At 45.8% G+C, this 17,969-nt stretch overlaps 2 protein-coding genes across 6 annotated transcripts in view; one reads left to right on the forward strand and one right to left on the reverse strand.

The window, feature by feature from the left end:
- Nucleotides 1-2,765, forward strand: part of LOC147339722 (uncharacterized) — a 496,256-nt gene extending 493,491 nt beyond the window's left edge. For all 4 annotated transcript variants that reach the window (XR_015158987.1, XR_015158985.1, XR_015159009.1 and 1 more), the window contains 2 exons: nt 1,417-1,645; nt 2,309-2,765. The gene's annotated coding sequence lies outside the window, so the exon portion shown is untranslated. The remainder of the gene's footprint in view (nt 1-1,416; nt 1,646-2,308) is intronic.
- Nucleotides 1-17,969, reverse strand: part of ANOS1 (anosmin 1) — a 209,473-nt gene that overhangs the window by 19,619 nt on the left and 171,885 nt on the right. For both annotated transcript variants that reach the window (XR_015158983.1, XM_086387829.1), the window contains exons 8-9: nt 15,606-15,750; nt 5,513-5,659 (exon numbers count right to left, since the gene is read on the reverse strand). Coding sequence is in view for 1 of the 2 variants with exons in the window: in XM_086387829.1 (XP_086243955.1) it covers nt 5,513-5,659; nt 15,606-15,750 (292 nt within the window). In the remaining variant the exon portion in view is untranslated. The remainder of the gene's footprint in view (nt 1-5,512; nt 5,660-15,605; nt 15,751-17,969) is intronic.

Genomic DNA, 17,969 nt, shown 5'->3' on the forward strand with positions numbered 1-17,969 from the left:
GCAAAGCCTGGAAAGGAAAATGCAACTTTCTTATGATTTACTGACAACATGATCATTTTCATAGAAAATGCTGGAAATCAACTATGCTTCAATTAAAAATTTTTTTTCTTTGGGGGGGGGAAAAAGAGGGAAAGAAAAATAAAGGAACACGGATGCCCTACGCTGGATCCTTACGACAGAAATGAAATCCGAACGAAAGCCAGCTGAGAGGCAAAGATGGAGCAACGACATTCCTCGGACGTAAGGAGGGCACCTGAGTGACCCTGTGTGAGGAGAGTGCTCACATAGTACACGGAGCCCAGTGGACCTGAAGAAGCAAAACGATGAACTGATCATCCCTTAAAGGAAGAGCTATTAAGAAACTGAAAAAAAAAAAAGAAAAAGTAGAGAAAGACTTAGATAAAACCAGGAACGACCTGGGTAAAACCAGCATAGCCATTTCCCTTCTCCAGGGGATCTTTCCAACCCAGGGATCGAACCCAGGTCTCCCGCGTTGCAGGCACGTTGTTTACCGTCTGAGCCAGTAGTGAAGCCCCAAATGAAAGTGCAAGTCGCTCAGTCATGTCCAACTCTTTGTGACCCCATGGACTATATAGTCCATGGAATTCTCCAGGCCAGAGTACTGGAGTGGGCAGCCGTTCCCTTCTCCAGGGGATTTTCCCGACCCAGGGATCGAATCCACGTCTCCCGCATTGCAGGCGGATTCTTTACCAGCAGAGCCATCAGCAAAGCCCAGGAATACTGGAGTGGGCAGCCTTTCCCTTCTCTAGGGGATCTTCCCTACCCAGGAATTGAACCAGGGTCTCCTGCATTGCAGACAGATTCTTTACCAACTGAGCCACCAGGGAAGCCCAGTGAAGCCCCAAATTAAGAACTATCAGGAAATTGAAAGAAATAAAAGTAGAAAGAAACTGAGATGAAACCAGCACATGACTCGAATACCCCATACATAAAGGACTCTTGCAGGACAGACTGGCTAAACCACCTAGAGAGTGCTTTGGAAAAGAGGAGCCCCATCGCCAATAAACTCACGATGAGGTGTTCAACCCCTGGACGCAAGAACAAAGAGCAGCGAGCCATCACGACACACATACCAGAAGGGCTGAAGTGAGGAAAAGATGGATTCTCCACTTGGGGAGACTGTGGGGAGAACATCTAAGCCTCTCTGTGGGCGGGTGCATGGTCCAAGCTCTGTGCAAGACTCTTCTAGGGGTCTATGTCCTCTGACCTAAGAGTCTCACCTCTGGGTGGGGGGAATATGTACGCACATGTGTGACTCAGAAGGTGTGTTCACAGGATGTCCACAACGGTGCTGTTCTTTTCCATCTTTAAGATTCTTTGATGCAGATCCTTTGAAAAGTATTGAATTTGCTACATCACTTCTGTTTCATGTTTCGTTTCGCTTTTGGCCCCAAGGCACATGTGATCCTAGCTTCCCGACCAGGGACGGAACCCGCGACCCCTGCTTTGGAAGGTGATGTCTTGACCACTGGACCACCAGGGAAGTCCTTCTTCCCAGCCCATCACTGGGGCCAAGCAAATCTCCAGCCACTGTTGACAAGAAACGTCACAGCTGGAGGTGTCCCGGGCACAAAACGGTGCAGCAAGATGAGTGGATGAATCAGCGCTTCCTGCAGGAGACTGGGTGAGTGTCCCCCATGTACTGTTCACTGCGGGAAGCCAGGTACAGGTCGTTAAGATCCTATCTGGATAAACTCAAGTACAGGTACAACATGTGTGCACGTTCAGAAGTCAGGATGTTGGTGGTTTACTCCTCTGAGCCTGATATGCTTTCATCTCCCGTATGTTCACCTGTTCCTTAGATGAGATGCTTACACGTTCGATAATAAAACGTGTTATTTCATTGATACTAATGTCATATGGACGTACGATGCTAATTTTAAATTGGTAAGGACAGTCATCCTCCAATACCCACTGGAGGCTGGGGATTGGACCCCCCACCTTGAATACCAAATTCCAAGGATGGATGCTGGAGTCCCACAGTGAGCCCTTCATACCTGCGGGTTCTGCATCCTTGGGTTCAACCAGCTGCTGACCGTAGACAAGAGTACGGGACCCACAGACCGGTGAATCTGCAGATGCAGAACCCGCTGATGTGGAGAGCTGACTGTATAAGAGATTAAATAAATTCTATCATTTAATGTTAATATGAATATTAAAATTAATCAATTAATATTAATTTAAATGTTGCAATATGTATACATAATGTTACTTTAGTAATATTGAATAAATTTAAATTAACATGATAGTAATAAAATACTAAACCTTATTGGTAATGTTATTTTAGCTACAGAATGAATTTGAGCAGCTTGGAAGAAAATTCCAGAACAAGAGCTCCAGCATCAATATCCCGGCACATGAGCTGATAACACTGAGTAAAACGGTGCCTCAGAAAAGTAACAATTTTGAAAACTAATTCATGAAACAGTTTTGCCTAAAAGAGATTTTGAGTCTTAAAATGCACAGAAGTGATAATACATATGTCAATTATCTCTAAAAGCAGTTTTTCAGTAATGCAAAACAAATACTCTTAGGAAACAAAGGAATGAAAGGAATTTATCTCAAAGATAAAAAGAAAACAGAATCTATTCTAAGGATGAACATTCACTGCAGTATTAATGATAAAACAAATTCTGAAGGCAACTAAATGTTTGGCTACAGTGCAATTACGACAGCACATAATATCCATCAAAGTAACCATTTCAAAATGTTATTAAAAAGACTAACAGTATATAAAATGCAAATATATTATTTGAAAATGTGGTCATTTTACATATACACACACACACACATAAAAATGGCTTCCCTGGTGGCTCAGCCTGCAATCCAAGAGACCTGGGTTCGATCACTGGGTCGGGAAGATGCCCTGGAGAAGGGAACGGCAACCCACTGGAGAATCCCATGGACAGAGGAGCCTGGCGGGCTACAGTCCACGGGGTCCCAAAGAGTCGGACACGACTGAGAGACTACAGTTCAGTTCGGTTCAGTCACTCAGTCATGTCTGACTCTTTGTGACCTCATGAATCGCAGCATGCCAGGCCTCCCTGTCCATCACCAGCTTCCAGAGTTCACCCAAACTCAAGTGCATCAAGTCGGTGATGCCATCCAGCCATCTCATCCTCTGTAGTCCCCTTCTCCTCCTTCCCCCAATCCCTCCCAGCATCAAGGTCTTTTCCAATGTGTCAACTCTTCGCGTGAGGTGGCCAAAGTATTGGAGTTTAAGCCTCAGCATCAGTCCTTCCAATGAACACCCAGGACTGGTCTCCTTTAGGATGGACTGGTTGGATGTCCTTGCAGTCCAAGGGACTCGCAAAAGTCTTCTCCAGCACCACAATTCAAAAACACCAATTCTTCGGCATTCAGCTTTCTTCACAGTCCAACTCTCATATCCATACATGACCACTGGAAAAACCACAGGCTTGACTAGACTTGGCAAAGTAATATCTCTGCTTTTTAATATGCTATCTAGGTTGGTTATAACTATCTTTCCAAGAAGTAAGTGTCTTTTAATTTCCTGGCTGCAGTCACCATCTGCAGTAATTTTGGAGCCCCCCAAAATAAAGTCTGATACTGTTTCCACTGTTTCTGAGAGACTATGCATACATATATAATAACCTGGTGAGACACGGGAGGTATAGGAAACTTAGCAAAGCGAATCTACTAAAATGCTACTTTCGTGAACTACTGGGAAGAGAATTGGCTTTTTTCCTGTCTTCCAAATTATGTGCATTATGCACCTTTGTAATAAATAATTACTTTAGAACAGAGCTTTACAGTGCAAAATAACGACTGTTTTGAGTGTTTGAACACAAGACCGGCTTTCTAGGAAAGAGGTGAAGACAGGTCCATATCCCTGAAATGATGCAATGTCAGCAGCAGATTTCAGAACGTGGTAACACATTCCTGGGAACCAGGGGCAACCCATTCAAATGTCAGAGCAGCAAGGCATTCGATAAAAGAAGAAAGCGTGCATGCACTTTGTTCAGCTGTTTCCTTAATAGCAGTAGTGTGGCTTGATGGTGACATTTACACAAGCACCCTGACAGCTCAGAACTCTTAAACGCAAACAACAAACACAAAACTCTTAGACGAAAGCACAGGCAGAACACTCTCTGAAATAAATCACAGCAAGATCTTTTTGGCTCCACCTCTTAAGAGTAATGAAAATAAAATCAGAAAAGAAACAAACGGGACCTAATTAAAGTTGAGAGCTTCTGCACAGCAAAGGAAATAATAAAACAAAAAGACAACCCAGAAATGAGAGGAAATATTTGCATATGACTGATGAAGCCTTAATCTACAGCTCATACACCTCAATACCAACAAACCACCCAATCAAAAAACCAGAAGACCTAAAAAGACATTTCTCCAAAGACATGTAGGTGACTAAGAGGAACACGAAAAGATGGTCAACGTTGCTAATTATTGCAGAAATACAAATCAAGACTACAATGAGTTACCACCTCATACCAGTCAAAACGACTGTCATCAAAAGTCTACAAACAATAAATGCTGGAGAGAGTGTGGAGAAAAGGAAACTCGCTTGCACTGCTGGTGGGAATGCAAATTGGCGCAGCCACTTGAGAGAACAGTCTGGAAGTTCCTAAGAAAACTAAAAACACAGCTGCCATCTGACCCAGCAAGCCCACTCCTGGACACATACCTGCAGAAAACCGTCATTTGAAGACGTACATGCAGCCCGCTGCAGCACTGTTTACAATAGTCAAGACGCGGTGGCAGCCTAAATCTCCATCGACAGAGGAGTCCATGTGGTACACAGGCACACGGAATACTACTCAGCTTCATAAAGATTGAAATCAATGCCACGTGCAGTGATATGGGTAGGGAGGTAGACATGATCACAGGAAGGGAATCAGGGAGAGAAACAGGGTATCACTTCTCTGTGGAATCTAAAAACAATGATACCGACGAACTTATTTACAAAACACAAATAGATTTACAGACTTAGAAAACAAATTGACAGTTACCAAAGGGGACTGGTGGGGTTGGGGAACACACTGGGAGTCTGGGATGGACAGGTGCACGCTACTATGTTTAAAATAGTCAACAGGGACCTACTGTATAGCACAGGGAGCTCTGCTCAATGGAATCACCTAAGGCTTCCCTCATAGCTCAGTCGGTAAAGAATCTGCCTGCAATGCAGGAGACCCGGGTTCGATTCCTGGGTCGGGAAGATCACCTGGAGAAGGAAATGGCAACCCACTCCAGTACTCTTGCCTGGAGAGTCCCACGGACAGAGGAGCCTGGCGGGCTACAGTCCATGGGGTCGCAAGGAGTCAGACACGACTTAGCGACTAAACCACCACCACCGCCAACTGGAAAAAGAATCTGAAAAAGAACCAACCTGTGTATATGTACAGCCGAATCCCTTTGGTGTACACCTGAAACTCACACAACACTGTCCATCAACTGTACTCGGATATTAGAATAAAGCTCAAGGACAGCGATGACCAAGCAAGCATCTGCTCACCTTCCGTCTTTTTCCAGTACACCTTGACCTGCAGCTGGTTGTCTTGGAAGAACGGAGCCCCGACTTCCAGGAGGCGAGCGGGCCGGCGTCTTTGAAGGGGAGGCTGCGTGTGCGTCACACTCTTCCTACTTTTCCCGAGCTGTTCTTCTACAAGAGTGCACAACATTCTGATTTACTGGTTAGAAAGCAACATGGAACCTGATGGTAATCCCAGTGCATCTGATTTCCTTCTGTGATCCTTTCCTATTTAGCGCCTGTTTTTTAAAGGAAAACGTAATTCAGCCACAGATTCCTTCCTGCCCAGGTTGACCACACCTCCCCCTTCATCATAGGCTGTAATGCAGACCTAAAAGTACGCTGTGTAGATTACACTGAATCCGCAAATTTAACTTAGTAAGAACATACTTTCACCAACCTTGATAGATGCTCTGATTTCAGTAATTAGTGGAAATAGTATTTCTCACAATACATGAATTTTTTTTTGGCACTTGTGAAGGAAGTCAATGAAGTAATATTAAAATACCATTTCATGAAAACAATATACTCGGTGGGTTTTCGCTGAAGGACCAGCATGTTAGATTCCTCCATCTTGAGAGAGACAGAGGCGAGTTCACATGGCTTAGTAGGAAAGATACCCAAAACTCCTGGCCTCCGATCTCTCCTTTTGCAGCTCACTGACTTTTAGAAGTTGCACATATAGAAATAATGTCCTTTTCTGCTTTCAGAATTCCAAGTACTCCTATGAGATATAACCTCTCAACCTGTATTGATGATAAACCAGTAAGCAATGTGAAAAAAGGGAACCCTCTTACACTGTTGGTGGGAATGCAAACTAGTACAGCCACTATGGAGAACAGTGTGGAGATTCCTTAAAAAACTGGAAATAGAACTGCCTTATGATCCAGCCATCCCACTGCTGGGCATACACACTGAGGAAACCAGAAGGGAAAGAGACACGTGTACCCCAATGTTCATCGCAGCACTGTTTATAATAGCCAGGACATGGAAACAACCTAGATGTCCATCAGCAGATGAATGGATAAGAAAGCTGTGGTACATATACACAATGGAGTATTACTCAGCCATTAAAAAGAATACATTTGAATCAGTTCTAATGAAGTGGATGAAACTGGAGCCTATTATACAGAGTGAAGTAAGCCAGAAGGACAAACACCAATACAATATACTAACACATATATATGGAATTTAGAAAGATGGTAACGATAACCCTGTATACGAGACAGCAAAAGAGACACTGATGTATAGAACAGGCTTATGGACTCTGTGGGAGAGGGAGAGGGTGGGAAGATTTGGTAGAATGGCATTGAAACATGTGAAATGTCATGTATGAAATGAGATGCCAGTCCAGGTTCAATGCACGATGCTGGATGCTTGGGGCTGGTGCACTGGGACGACCCAGAGGGATGGTATGGGGAGGGAGGAGGGAGGAGGGTTCAGGATGGGGAACACATGTATAATTTTTTTTTAATTAAAATTGAATAAAAAAAATAATAAAATCTATATCAAAGTAGAAAAAAAAAAACTCAGCATTTAGAAAACTAAGATCATGGCATCTGGTCTTATCACTTCATGGCAAATAGATGGGAAACAATAGAAACAGTGACAGACTTTATTTTGGGGGGGCTCCGAAATCACTGCAGATAGTGACTGCAGCCATGAAATTAAAAGACACTTGCTCCTTAGAAGAAAAGCTACGACCAACCTAGACAGCATATTAAAAAGCAGACACGTTACTTTGCCAACAAAGGTCCGTCTAGTCAAGGCTATGGTTTTTCCAGTAGTCATGTATGGATGTGAGAGTTGGACTACAAAGAAGGCTGAGCACCGAAGAACTGATGCTTTTGAACTGTGGTGCCAGAGGAGACGCTTGAGAGAAGACTCTGGAGAGTCCCTTGGACTGCAGGGAGATCCAACCAGTCCATTCTAAAGGAAATCAGTTTTGAATATTCATTGGAAGGACTGATGCTGAAGCTGAAACTCCAATCCTTTGGCCACCTGATGTGAAGAGCTGACTTATTGGAAAAGACCCTGATGCTGGGAAAGATGGAAGGCGGGAAGAGAAGGGGACGAGAGAGGATGAGATGGTTGGATGGCATCAGTGACTCGGTGGACTTGAGTTTGAGTAAACTCCGGGAGTTGGTGATGGGCAGGGAGGCCTGGCGTGCTGCAGTCCAGGGGGTCGCAAAGAGTCAGACACAACTGAGTGACTAAACTGACTGATCTTCAAAGGTAGTAATGCCTAGGCGTGAAACCGGATTTATATATATGAAAAAAGAGAAGAAAAAAGGATATAACTCAGGAACAGCCAGATGGCAGAGCAGCATGGGATAGGGTGGGGAGAAGCGGGTGGGGCTTCCTGCTCCAGGGAGTCCCCCTCCCAGCACACATTCACCAAGTCCAGAGCCCTCTGAATCCTGGCGTCCGGGGTTTACAGAGGCTTCATTACACAGACACGATTGATTAAATTATTAGCCACCGATGACTGAACTGCACCTCCAGCCACTCTCTCTTCCTCAGAGGTGGTGGTAGGAAGTGGAGACGGAAAGTTCCAAGCTTCCAGTCACTGGTACGTTCCTCTCATGGCCACCCTGTCCTTCGGTGCTGTCCAAAAAATCACCTCATTTCACATAAGAAAACACACCTTCATGGCTCTCACTGCTTAAGGAATTCCAAGAGTTTTGGAGCCGTGTGCCTGGAACGGGCCAACACCAATGTCATCTTTAAGTCACAACGTCACAGCCTGTGAGAAGCCTTACATCCAAGTCTACAGACCCCAGCACAGCAAGCCTGGGGCCCAGAGTGGGGGCAGGGTCACAGGGAACCCACAAGACAGGCACCCAAACATGCCCCTTTCTGGATGCCACCGTGGGCTTACAGAATCCTGCTGCTTACACCTAAGGCATTTTTTAAAAAGAATTTAAGGTGTAATGGAATATTACTCAGCCATAAACAGGAATTAAACTCTGCCTTCTTCATAAACATGGAGGGACCTGGAGACTGCCATAGTGTGAAGGAAGTCAGAAAGACAAATACATTAATGCATGTATGTAGAATATAGAAAAATAGTGTAGATGAGCTTATTTGCAAAGCAGAGATAGAGACACACACATAGAGAACACACCCAAGGATACCAAGGGGGTTAAGAGTGGCGTGGGATGAACTGGGAGATAGCAATTTACACACATACACTAAACTAATGAGAACCTGACTCATTGGAAAAGACCCTGATGCTGGGAAGGATGGAAGGCAGGAGGAGAAGGGGACGGCAGAGGATGAGATACTTGGATGGCATCACCCATTCGATGGGCATGAGTTTGAGCAAGCTCCGGGAGTTCGTGATGGACAGGGAGGCCTGGCGTGCTGCAGTCCGTGGGGTCCCAAAGAATGGGACACGACTGAGTGACTGAACTGAAGGTGAATGAGAACCTACTGTATACCACAGAGAACTCTACTCAATGCTGTGTAGTGGTCTATATGAGAAGACATCTGAAAGAGAGGATACGTGTATACATATAACCGCCTGTGCTGTATAGCAGAAACTAATACCAACACTGTGAAATCAACTGTACTCCAATAAAAAGCTTTTTTTAGAAAGTTTAAGGCTTTTCACAAATCTTAAATTTTTCACAAGCTCACGTATGCATCTAATTCCTTAAATAACCTGTCCTGTTAAGAATTCACTGGCAGATAACCAAGATAGTCTAGACGGTTGTTTAACCTCTCCGTGAATACTGTCGTCCTTGGGCCTGTTATATCCCATGGAAATGCTTAGTTTTCACTACCGACGTAAAAAAAGCGTATATATCTCAGGATTGAACGTCTGCTGCTTTACTGAATGATTTCAGCGTGAACCCGCGTGGCCACGCCCCCACACATGGACACGCCCCCACACATAGAGGACACGCCCCCACACAGCACATGCCCCAGAGGACACGCCCACAGAGGACACGCCCACACACAGGGGCACGCCCCCAGAGGACACGCTGACACATAGAGGATGCACAGTCCAACCTCAGCCCTGGGAGTTGTCCCTCCCTCTGAGCGTGTCCTCCACTTCCAGCAGGAAACAAAAATGGAATAAAAGCCACTTCTCCATATTCTGAAAAAGGATGAGGTCTGGTTTATACTCTTTAATAGTCCTGAAAGTGAAAGAGAACTGAGTGACTAGGCCGTTTCTCCAGATGTTAGATGAACTCTGGAATATTCTTCCAGCTCCATGAGTCCACTACATCAAGCATTTGGAAACTGTCACCCCCGGAAATGTTCCTCCTGCCTCCCAAGAGAGCAAGTTACGTTTCTATTAAAGACAGGATTATGTCTTTCTTTCCTTCAAGGGGCCCTTTTATAAAACTGTGTGAACACGCACCTTTGCTTTCATAGAAACGTTTATCATGAAAACGCCTAGTAGCCTGCAGCCCTGGAAAAACAGCATTCAAAAAGTAACTTATATGCTGACATTTACAGCACTGCTTCCTATAAAATATAATTTCCCTTGCTTAAACTGGAAAGTTGTAATGATTCTTTACTTCTGGTTGGTTCATGATGAAAACTCATTGTGTTCCTGTCACAGGCACACATTACTGTTTATGGGATTATACATCAACGTTGGGTTACAAAGCGTGTCCTGACACACACTCAGCTGTGTCCTGCCTAATCCTGTGTTAAGACAGTCTCTGCTGGAGGCCACCCTGAAACCCAAGTAACATGTATTATGACTGGTACTTTGCAGTATCACTTATTTTTTTTAAATTGTTCTGATCCTTCTGACAGGAATCAGTTAATCCTAGAATAAAGTGGCCTTTGGTAGGTTAAATATCATATCTCTTTCTTGGTTACGTAAAATGGTACATGCGTGCTCAGTCATGTCCAACTCTTTGAGACCTTATGGACTGTAGCCGAAAGTTATGACCAACCCTAGACAGCATATTAAAAAGCAGAGACATTACTTTGACAACAAAAGTCCATCTGAGCAAAGCTGTGGTTTTTCCAGTAGTCATGTATGGATGTGAGAGTTGGACCATAAAGAAAGCTGAGAGCTGAGGAATTGATGCTTTTGAACTGTGATGTTGGAGGAGACTCTTGAGTGTCCTTTGGACTGCAAGGAGATACAACCAGTCCATCCTAAAGGAAATCAGTCCTGAGTGTTTATTGGAAGGACTGATGTTGAAGCTGAAATTCAAATACTTTAGCCATCTGATACAAAGAACTGACTCTTTTGAAAAGACCCTGATGCTGGGAAAGATTGAGGGTGGGAGGAGAAGGGGATGACAGAGGATGAAATGGTTGGATGGCATCACCGACTCAAGGGACATGAGTTTGGGTGGACTCCGGGAGTTGGTGATGGACAGGGAGGCCTGGCGTGCTGCGGTTCATGGGGTCACAAAGAGTCGGACACGACTGAGCTACTGAACTGAACTGAGCTGGACTGTAGCCCACCATGCTCCTCTGTTCATGGGATTCTCCGCTGTGGGCAGAAACGCATATTCAATTACAGGACTCATACGGCCCCTTCATGGATCGCAGCCATACCAGCCTCTAAGGGGGAAGGAACGCTGTTTATTGGGAAAACTGGAAAAACACCAAAAGGCCAACTTAACTTTGCACAAGACAGAAATCCCCACCACCAGTAGAAGAAAAACTACCATCTCAGGAGAATCAGACGTTTAAAGGATTTTGGTTTGAGGAGAAATCAGTGAGTAGTAAGTTGGGGAAACAGGAAAGCGTGAGATGTGGGCATAAGTGAAGAGACGGCAGGAATACGTGATGGTCTTGAGAGGGGAAGAAATCTGTGATACTGGTTAATGTTTTCTAGAGACTGTTCTGACAGTCATCTATAAGACAGATATTGAAGAAAGGCTGGAAACCAATAATAATTAGGAGATAAACTGTATCAGGAAGGTGGCAATGGCCTGGACAGTGGGCAAGACCTGGACAGGTCCCCACGTTGCAGGTGAGGTTAGAACACCAGAGGACTTTGATTCTTCATGAAGTGGATTTCTGGAGAGAGGTAAACCGAGGCATGAAAAACGACCTCTCCTGACCTCAGGCTCGAACAGAAGGGCTGAGGGACAGGTGCTCTGAGGGTAGGGCCGTGGAGAGAAACAGGGGTGAAAGGATGAGATGATCGTGGTTTGGAGGATGTTCCATTTCACGAAGCTGTCAGCCATCCCAGTGGCGGTGCCGGGCGGGCAGCCAAACATACAGCTCTGGTTTCTGGGGGTGGGGAGGTGGCGGCATCAGGTTGTGGGGTGCCCAGGGTGGCCTCGGCACATGGATGGCAGGACACCCATGGGACTGACTGCAGTCTCCAAGGGGGGAAGCTCCTCCTGCTTCATTCCCCGCCCCCACCCTGTGCTGGTTCTCTGCACACACAGTGCTCTGTTCCAGAGCTGCACGTGTGCGGTGTGACGCCTGCTGCTCTGCAAGGCCCAGGAGAGGCCGGCAGGCTCAGTGCCTACTACCGTGTCAGTCTGTCTGCCTCCACGATTCCCCGGCAGCTCTCTGCACCATGGGCTAGTCTCTCTGTTATCCTGGCCACGTGTTTACAGACTCCACATTGTGCTCTCAGAAGGCTGACAACAGGTGTGTCTAATGCGGTAACGTGTGCGCAAGTTCATGTTAATACATGAAAACATTGTATTACATAGAATGCATGGAAATAGATACATAGAGATTGTATAATGTACACATACAATAGTCTATATTGTATATATACTCACATATATATATATGTATACTTTTTCCTTTGTATATGACATATTTGTTTATACTCTAGTGAGGTCTATGATAGTATGATATAGTAACTGTTCCCATAGTTAGACATAGTTTGATGAGTGAATTAAAGTGTTCAAGTCGCTAAGTCATGTCTGACTGTTTGCAACCCCATGGGCTATACAGTTCATGGAATTCTCCAGCCCAGAATACTGGAGTGGGTAGTCTTTCCCTTCTCCAGGGGGATCTTGCCAATCCAGAGATTGAACCCAGGTCTCCTGCATTGCAGGTGGATTCTTTCCCAGCTGAGCCACCAGGGAAGCCCAAGAATACTGGATGAATGGATGTAGGATTGCATTTAAAGAAATTAATGAATGGTGGGTGCAGCCACTATGGAAAACAACATGAAAGTTCCTAAGAAAACTAAAAATAGGACTATTGTATGACCCAGCTACCCCATTTCTGGGCACGTATCCAGACAAAATTATAATCCAAAAAGGTACACGCGCCTCTACGTTCATTGCAGCCAACACATGTGAAACAACCCCAAGGCCCACCAAGAGAGGAATGGATAAAGAAGGTGTGGTACATATAGACAATGGAATATTACTCAGCCGCGAAAAAGAATGAGACGATGCCATCTGCAGTGACATGGATGGGCCTAGCGATGATCATACTAAGCGCATTAAGTCTGACAGAGAAAGACTAATACTGTATGGTCTCACCTGTGGGATCTAAAGTGACGCCAATGAACTTACCTATGAAACAGAAACAGCCTCACAGATGTTGAGAACAGACTGGTGATTACCAAGGGGGCCAGCAATGGGGAGGGATGGAGTGGGAAGTTGGGGTTAGCAGATGTGAGCTTTGATATAAAGAACGGATAAGCAATAAGGTCTTATTGTGTATCACAGGGAACTATATTTAACATCCTGTGATAAACCATCATGGAGAAGAATACACTTTTTAAAATGTACATATATATACATAACTGAAATTACTTTGCTGTACAACAGAAAATTGCCACAACGTGGTCCATCAACTGCACTTCAATAAAAAACTTTTAAAAACTCAATGAAGTTATTAAATGCTCAGAAATGTTTCCATGAGAATTTTTACATAAAAGTTGTACTGTACCCAGGCTGATACACAGAAATAGTGGACTTTTCAAATCCATCTAATCTCCCAAAGGACCCATTTCTGAAGTAGGGAGGAAGCTCTTGTTTCGAGAACTCTTTTGAAAAACACCATTAAAAGTGGACCTGCTCCTTTGGATCCCCATTATCTTCCAGGTGGTACAAGATAATTAGGACTTCCTTCCCAAATGGCTCAGTCAGTGGTTAAAGCAGCCGCCTGCCAATGCAGGAGACACAGGTTCCATCCCTGGGTAGGGAAGACCCCCTGGAGAAGGAAATGGCAACCCGCTCCAATATTCTTGCCTGGAGAATCCCATGGACAGAGGAGTCCATGCGGGTTCGCAGAGTTGGACATGACTGAGCATGCACACAAGCTCAAGGAACATGGTTATGGACTATCCCTGCATCTAACTCAGAGGAGCCAGCCTCAGTTCAGTTCAGTTCAGTCGCTCAGTCGTGTCCAACTCTTTGTGACCCCATGAACTGCAGCACACCAGGCCTCCCTGTCCATCACCAACTCCCAGAGTCCACCCAAACCCATGTCCATTGAGTCAGTGATGCCATCCAATCATCTCATCCTCTGTCGTCCCCCTTCTCCTCCTGTCCTCAATCTTTCCCAGCAACAGGGTCTTTTCAAATGAGTCAGCTCTTCGCATCAGGTGGCCAAAGTATTGGAGTTTCAGCTTCAACCTACTCTTTCCTAAATTCTAGACGCTTGTCACACCGTCCTGGTTTGACCCAGGCCTGGAGCCATGATGAAAGGCAGACCTTGTGAGCCTGGGGCAGCAACACTTGCGGAGATGCCTGTGGCCTTTCCCAGGCTGACCGTCCATCAGCCCGGCCCCAGGAGCCTCCCCACGGCCCTGCCCGCCACTCCCCAGCTGTCGGCAAAAGCCAGAAACACCACAGCACCCAACATCTGGCTCAGAGACGAGGGTCTCATATGCCCTTCCTCTCACTGTGCTAAGTTCATGGTCACAGACGAGCTTGGTAACACTGGCGCCTAGGATGTGGGCGTGGGGTGACATGGTCACTGCTGCCAGTGCGGTACTGGGTAGCCTTCTGCAGGAATTGTGACCACTGTGTGAAACCCACAAAGAAAGGGGTTGAAAGCCTCAAATGCATGTTGCATTTGAAGAGGGAATTAACAGTTTCTGAGAGTTTAGCTACAAGGATCCTTCTCGAAGACCCGTACGCGTGTGTGAGGACCCGATCGTGTGAACGCAAGCGTTTGCTGGAATGGGACACCTTCTTAAGTGTCCATTGTGACACCACAAGTATCTGTGAAACAGATAAAAGTTGTACAGAAAACTCCAAGGCAGGGCTTCCCTGGTGGCTCAGTGGTAAAGAATCCGCCTGCCAAAGCAGGAGACACGGGTTCGCTCCCAGGTCCGGGAAGATCCCACACGTCATGGAGCAGCTAAGCCCGGGTACCACAGCTAGTGAGCCCGTGTGTCCTAGAACCTGTGGTCTGTAACGAGGAAGCAGCTCAGTGAGAAGCCTGGGCACCATAACTAGGCAACAGTTCCTGCTTGCCGCTGCTAGAGAAAAGCCCTCACACAGCTATGAAGACCCAGCACAGACACATTAAAAAAAAACAAAACTATAAAGACATATTTGCATAAGGATCCTGAATCATGTCAATATTGGCATCTGCTGGGATGAGACACCTTTTCTTCTGAAGTTTCTATTAGAATAAGGACCCTGAATCATGTCAATATCAGCATCTGCTAGAATGGGACACCTTTTCTTCTGAAGTTTCTATTACAAGAAGGACCCCGAATCATGTCAATATCAGCATCTGCTAGAATGAGATACCTTTTCTGCTGAAGTTTCCATTAGAATAAGGACCCTGAATCATGTCAATATTAACATCAGCTAGAATGAGACACCATTTCTTCTGAAGTTTCCACTAGAATAAGGACCCTGAATCATGTCAATATCAGCATCTGCTAGAATGAGACACCTTTTCTTCCGAAGTTTCCATTAGAATAAGGACCCTGAATCATGTCAATATTAGCATCTGCTAGTATGGGACATCTTTTCCTCTGAAGTTTCCATTATGATGCCAAAACACTGCACGCAGAATAGATGAAGACCGTGAGGAAGACACCAAGGTAACACTTGCACACGTGCTGGTTCACAGGACACAGTCACACGCACGCTGGTAGGAAGACCTGCCCGGTGAAGATGGGAAGTGAGGGAAAGGAGCCGTGCACACTCACTGTTGTGGGCGACGTGCGCAGACGTGAACTGCAGGGACACCTTGGCGCTCTTGAGGCGCGTCTGACCCCAGTAGGTGATGGCTTGCAGCTCCACAGTGTAGTCGCAGCCCAGCTGCAGCGGCTCCAGGGTCACCGAGTTCTGGGACTGCAGGCGGAGGGGAGACGAGACTGCGTCAGAAGCCGCCCTGACCCTGAGCCTCCCGCCAGGGGTCCCCGGTCCTCAGGGAGCCCACCAGCTCCCACCTGACCTCCGCCAGGACTAAGATCACGGAACCTTCTACATCTTTAGCAAAGCCAGTCGTGCCGTGGATCCAAATAAATGTCACACAAAAGCATCTTTTTCTTTTTTTTGGAAACTGTGTCACTAACCCCATTATTGGATACTCTGCAGTTATGTGATGATGAATAACTCACTCCTAGAACTCACAGTTCTAGGACTGTATGTGTGTTTGAATTCTGTGCCATTGGCAGGATGTGTGTGTGTGTGTGTGTGTGTGTGTGTATCCTGTGCCTTTTGTGGGATGTGTGTTTGTGTGCGTGTATCCTGTGCCTTTTGCAGAATGGGTGTGTGTGTTTGTGTGTGTATTCTGTGCCTTTTGTAGGATGGGTGTGTGTGTGTTTGTGTCTGTGTGTGTATCCTGTGCAATCTGCAGGGTATGTGTGAGTGTGTGTATTTTGTGCCCGTGCTAGGGCTGTGTGTGTGTGTGTGTGAATCGTGTGCCGTTGGCAGGATATATGTGCGTCTCTGTGTGTGTGTCCCTCACTCCTTCCTGGACGGCAGCTCACAGAGACAATGAGCGCCCTTTATAACAGACTAGCAGAGAGTCACAGCAGCGCACACCTGGAGAGACCCAGCGAACGGACATTCACTGTATTTCCCCAATGTGGATCCTCCGTCTTCTATGAGAAAATTTCCTCCGAAAGTTGTTAAGAAAAATCGACTTGACAGGATGCTTTTAAAAGTATGTTTTTATGGCTTGTGGGTATGATAATAAGGTCCCTTACAAGAACTGGGAATTGAGAGAACTAAGCTTGTGGTCTTAGAATTCAAACATCTGTCAAAAGATAGTACATGGGCAGTTCTGCGGTAGTACACTGGCCAGGATTTGGTGCTTTCAGTGTTGGGGCCAGGGTTCAATTCCCTGTGGAGGAACACATACAGCAAATGGAACAGGACACACACACGCACACACACACACACACACACACAATGGAACAGGACACAGACACACACATGCACACACACACCCTGCAAATGGAACAGGATACACATGGCACAGGCTTCAAACAGACACACAACCCTACAACTGTCACAAAATACACACACACACACACACAATGGAACAGGACACACACACACACCCCCCGTGCAGATGACACGGTACATATACACACACATCCTGCAAATAGCACAGGATACACATGGCACAGGCTTCACACACACACACAATCCTAGAACTGGAACAAAACACACACACACACACCCTGCAAATTGCACAGGACACGCACACACACACACACACATCCTTCAAATGGCACACGATTCAAACACACACACAATCCTAGACCTGGCACAAAATACACAGTCACACACATTCCCTGCAGACTGCACAGCATACACACACAAAAACACACGCCCATCCTGCAAAAGGCACAGGATACATGCACATACACACACATCCCACAAAAGGCACAGGATACACACACACATGCTGCCAATGGCACACGATTCAAACACACACACGATCCTAGAACTGGCACAAAATACACATTCACACACATTCCCTGCAAACTGCACAGGATACACAGACAAGCACACACACCCATTCTACAAAAGCCACAGCATACACACACACAAACACATCCTGCCAGCGGCACATAATTTTAACACATACACAATCCTACAACTGGCATAAAACACACACACACACATACACCTATATATCCTACAAACGGCACGGAATACACACACACATCCTGCAAATGGTTAAAGACACACACACACAGCAAATAGCACAAAATACACACAGACACACGTCTTGCAAATGGCACTAACACACACACACTCATACACAAACACCCTGCACAAAAGCTCAAGATTCACACACACAAATACACACGTATCCTGCAAGTGATACAGGATACACACACACACACACACACATCTTACAAATGCCACAGCACACACACACACACACACCTTGCAAATGGTAGAGAATACACAGGCATACCCGGCAATGCTGAGGAAACACACACACTCTGCAAATGGTGCAGGATACACACACACACACACTGCAACTCTCACAGGACACATACACACAAACATCCTGCAAATGACACAGAACTCACACACACACCCTGCAA

This window comes from Bos grunniens, chromosome X (genome assembly GCF_055505025.1).
Source record: "Bos grunniens cultivar Pamir isolate PY7600 chromosome X, Bosgru_T2T1.0, whole genome shotgun sequence".
Classification (NCBI taxonomy): Eukaryota; Metazoa; Chordata; class Mammalia; order Artiodactyla; family Bovidae; genus Bos; species Bos grunniens.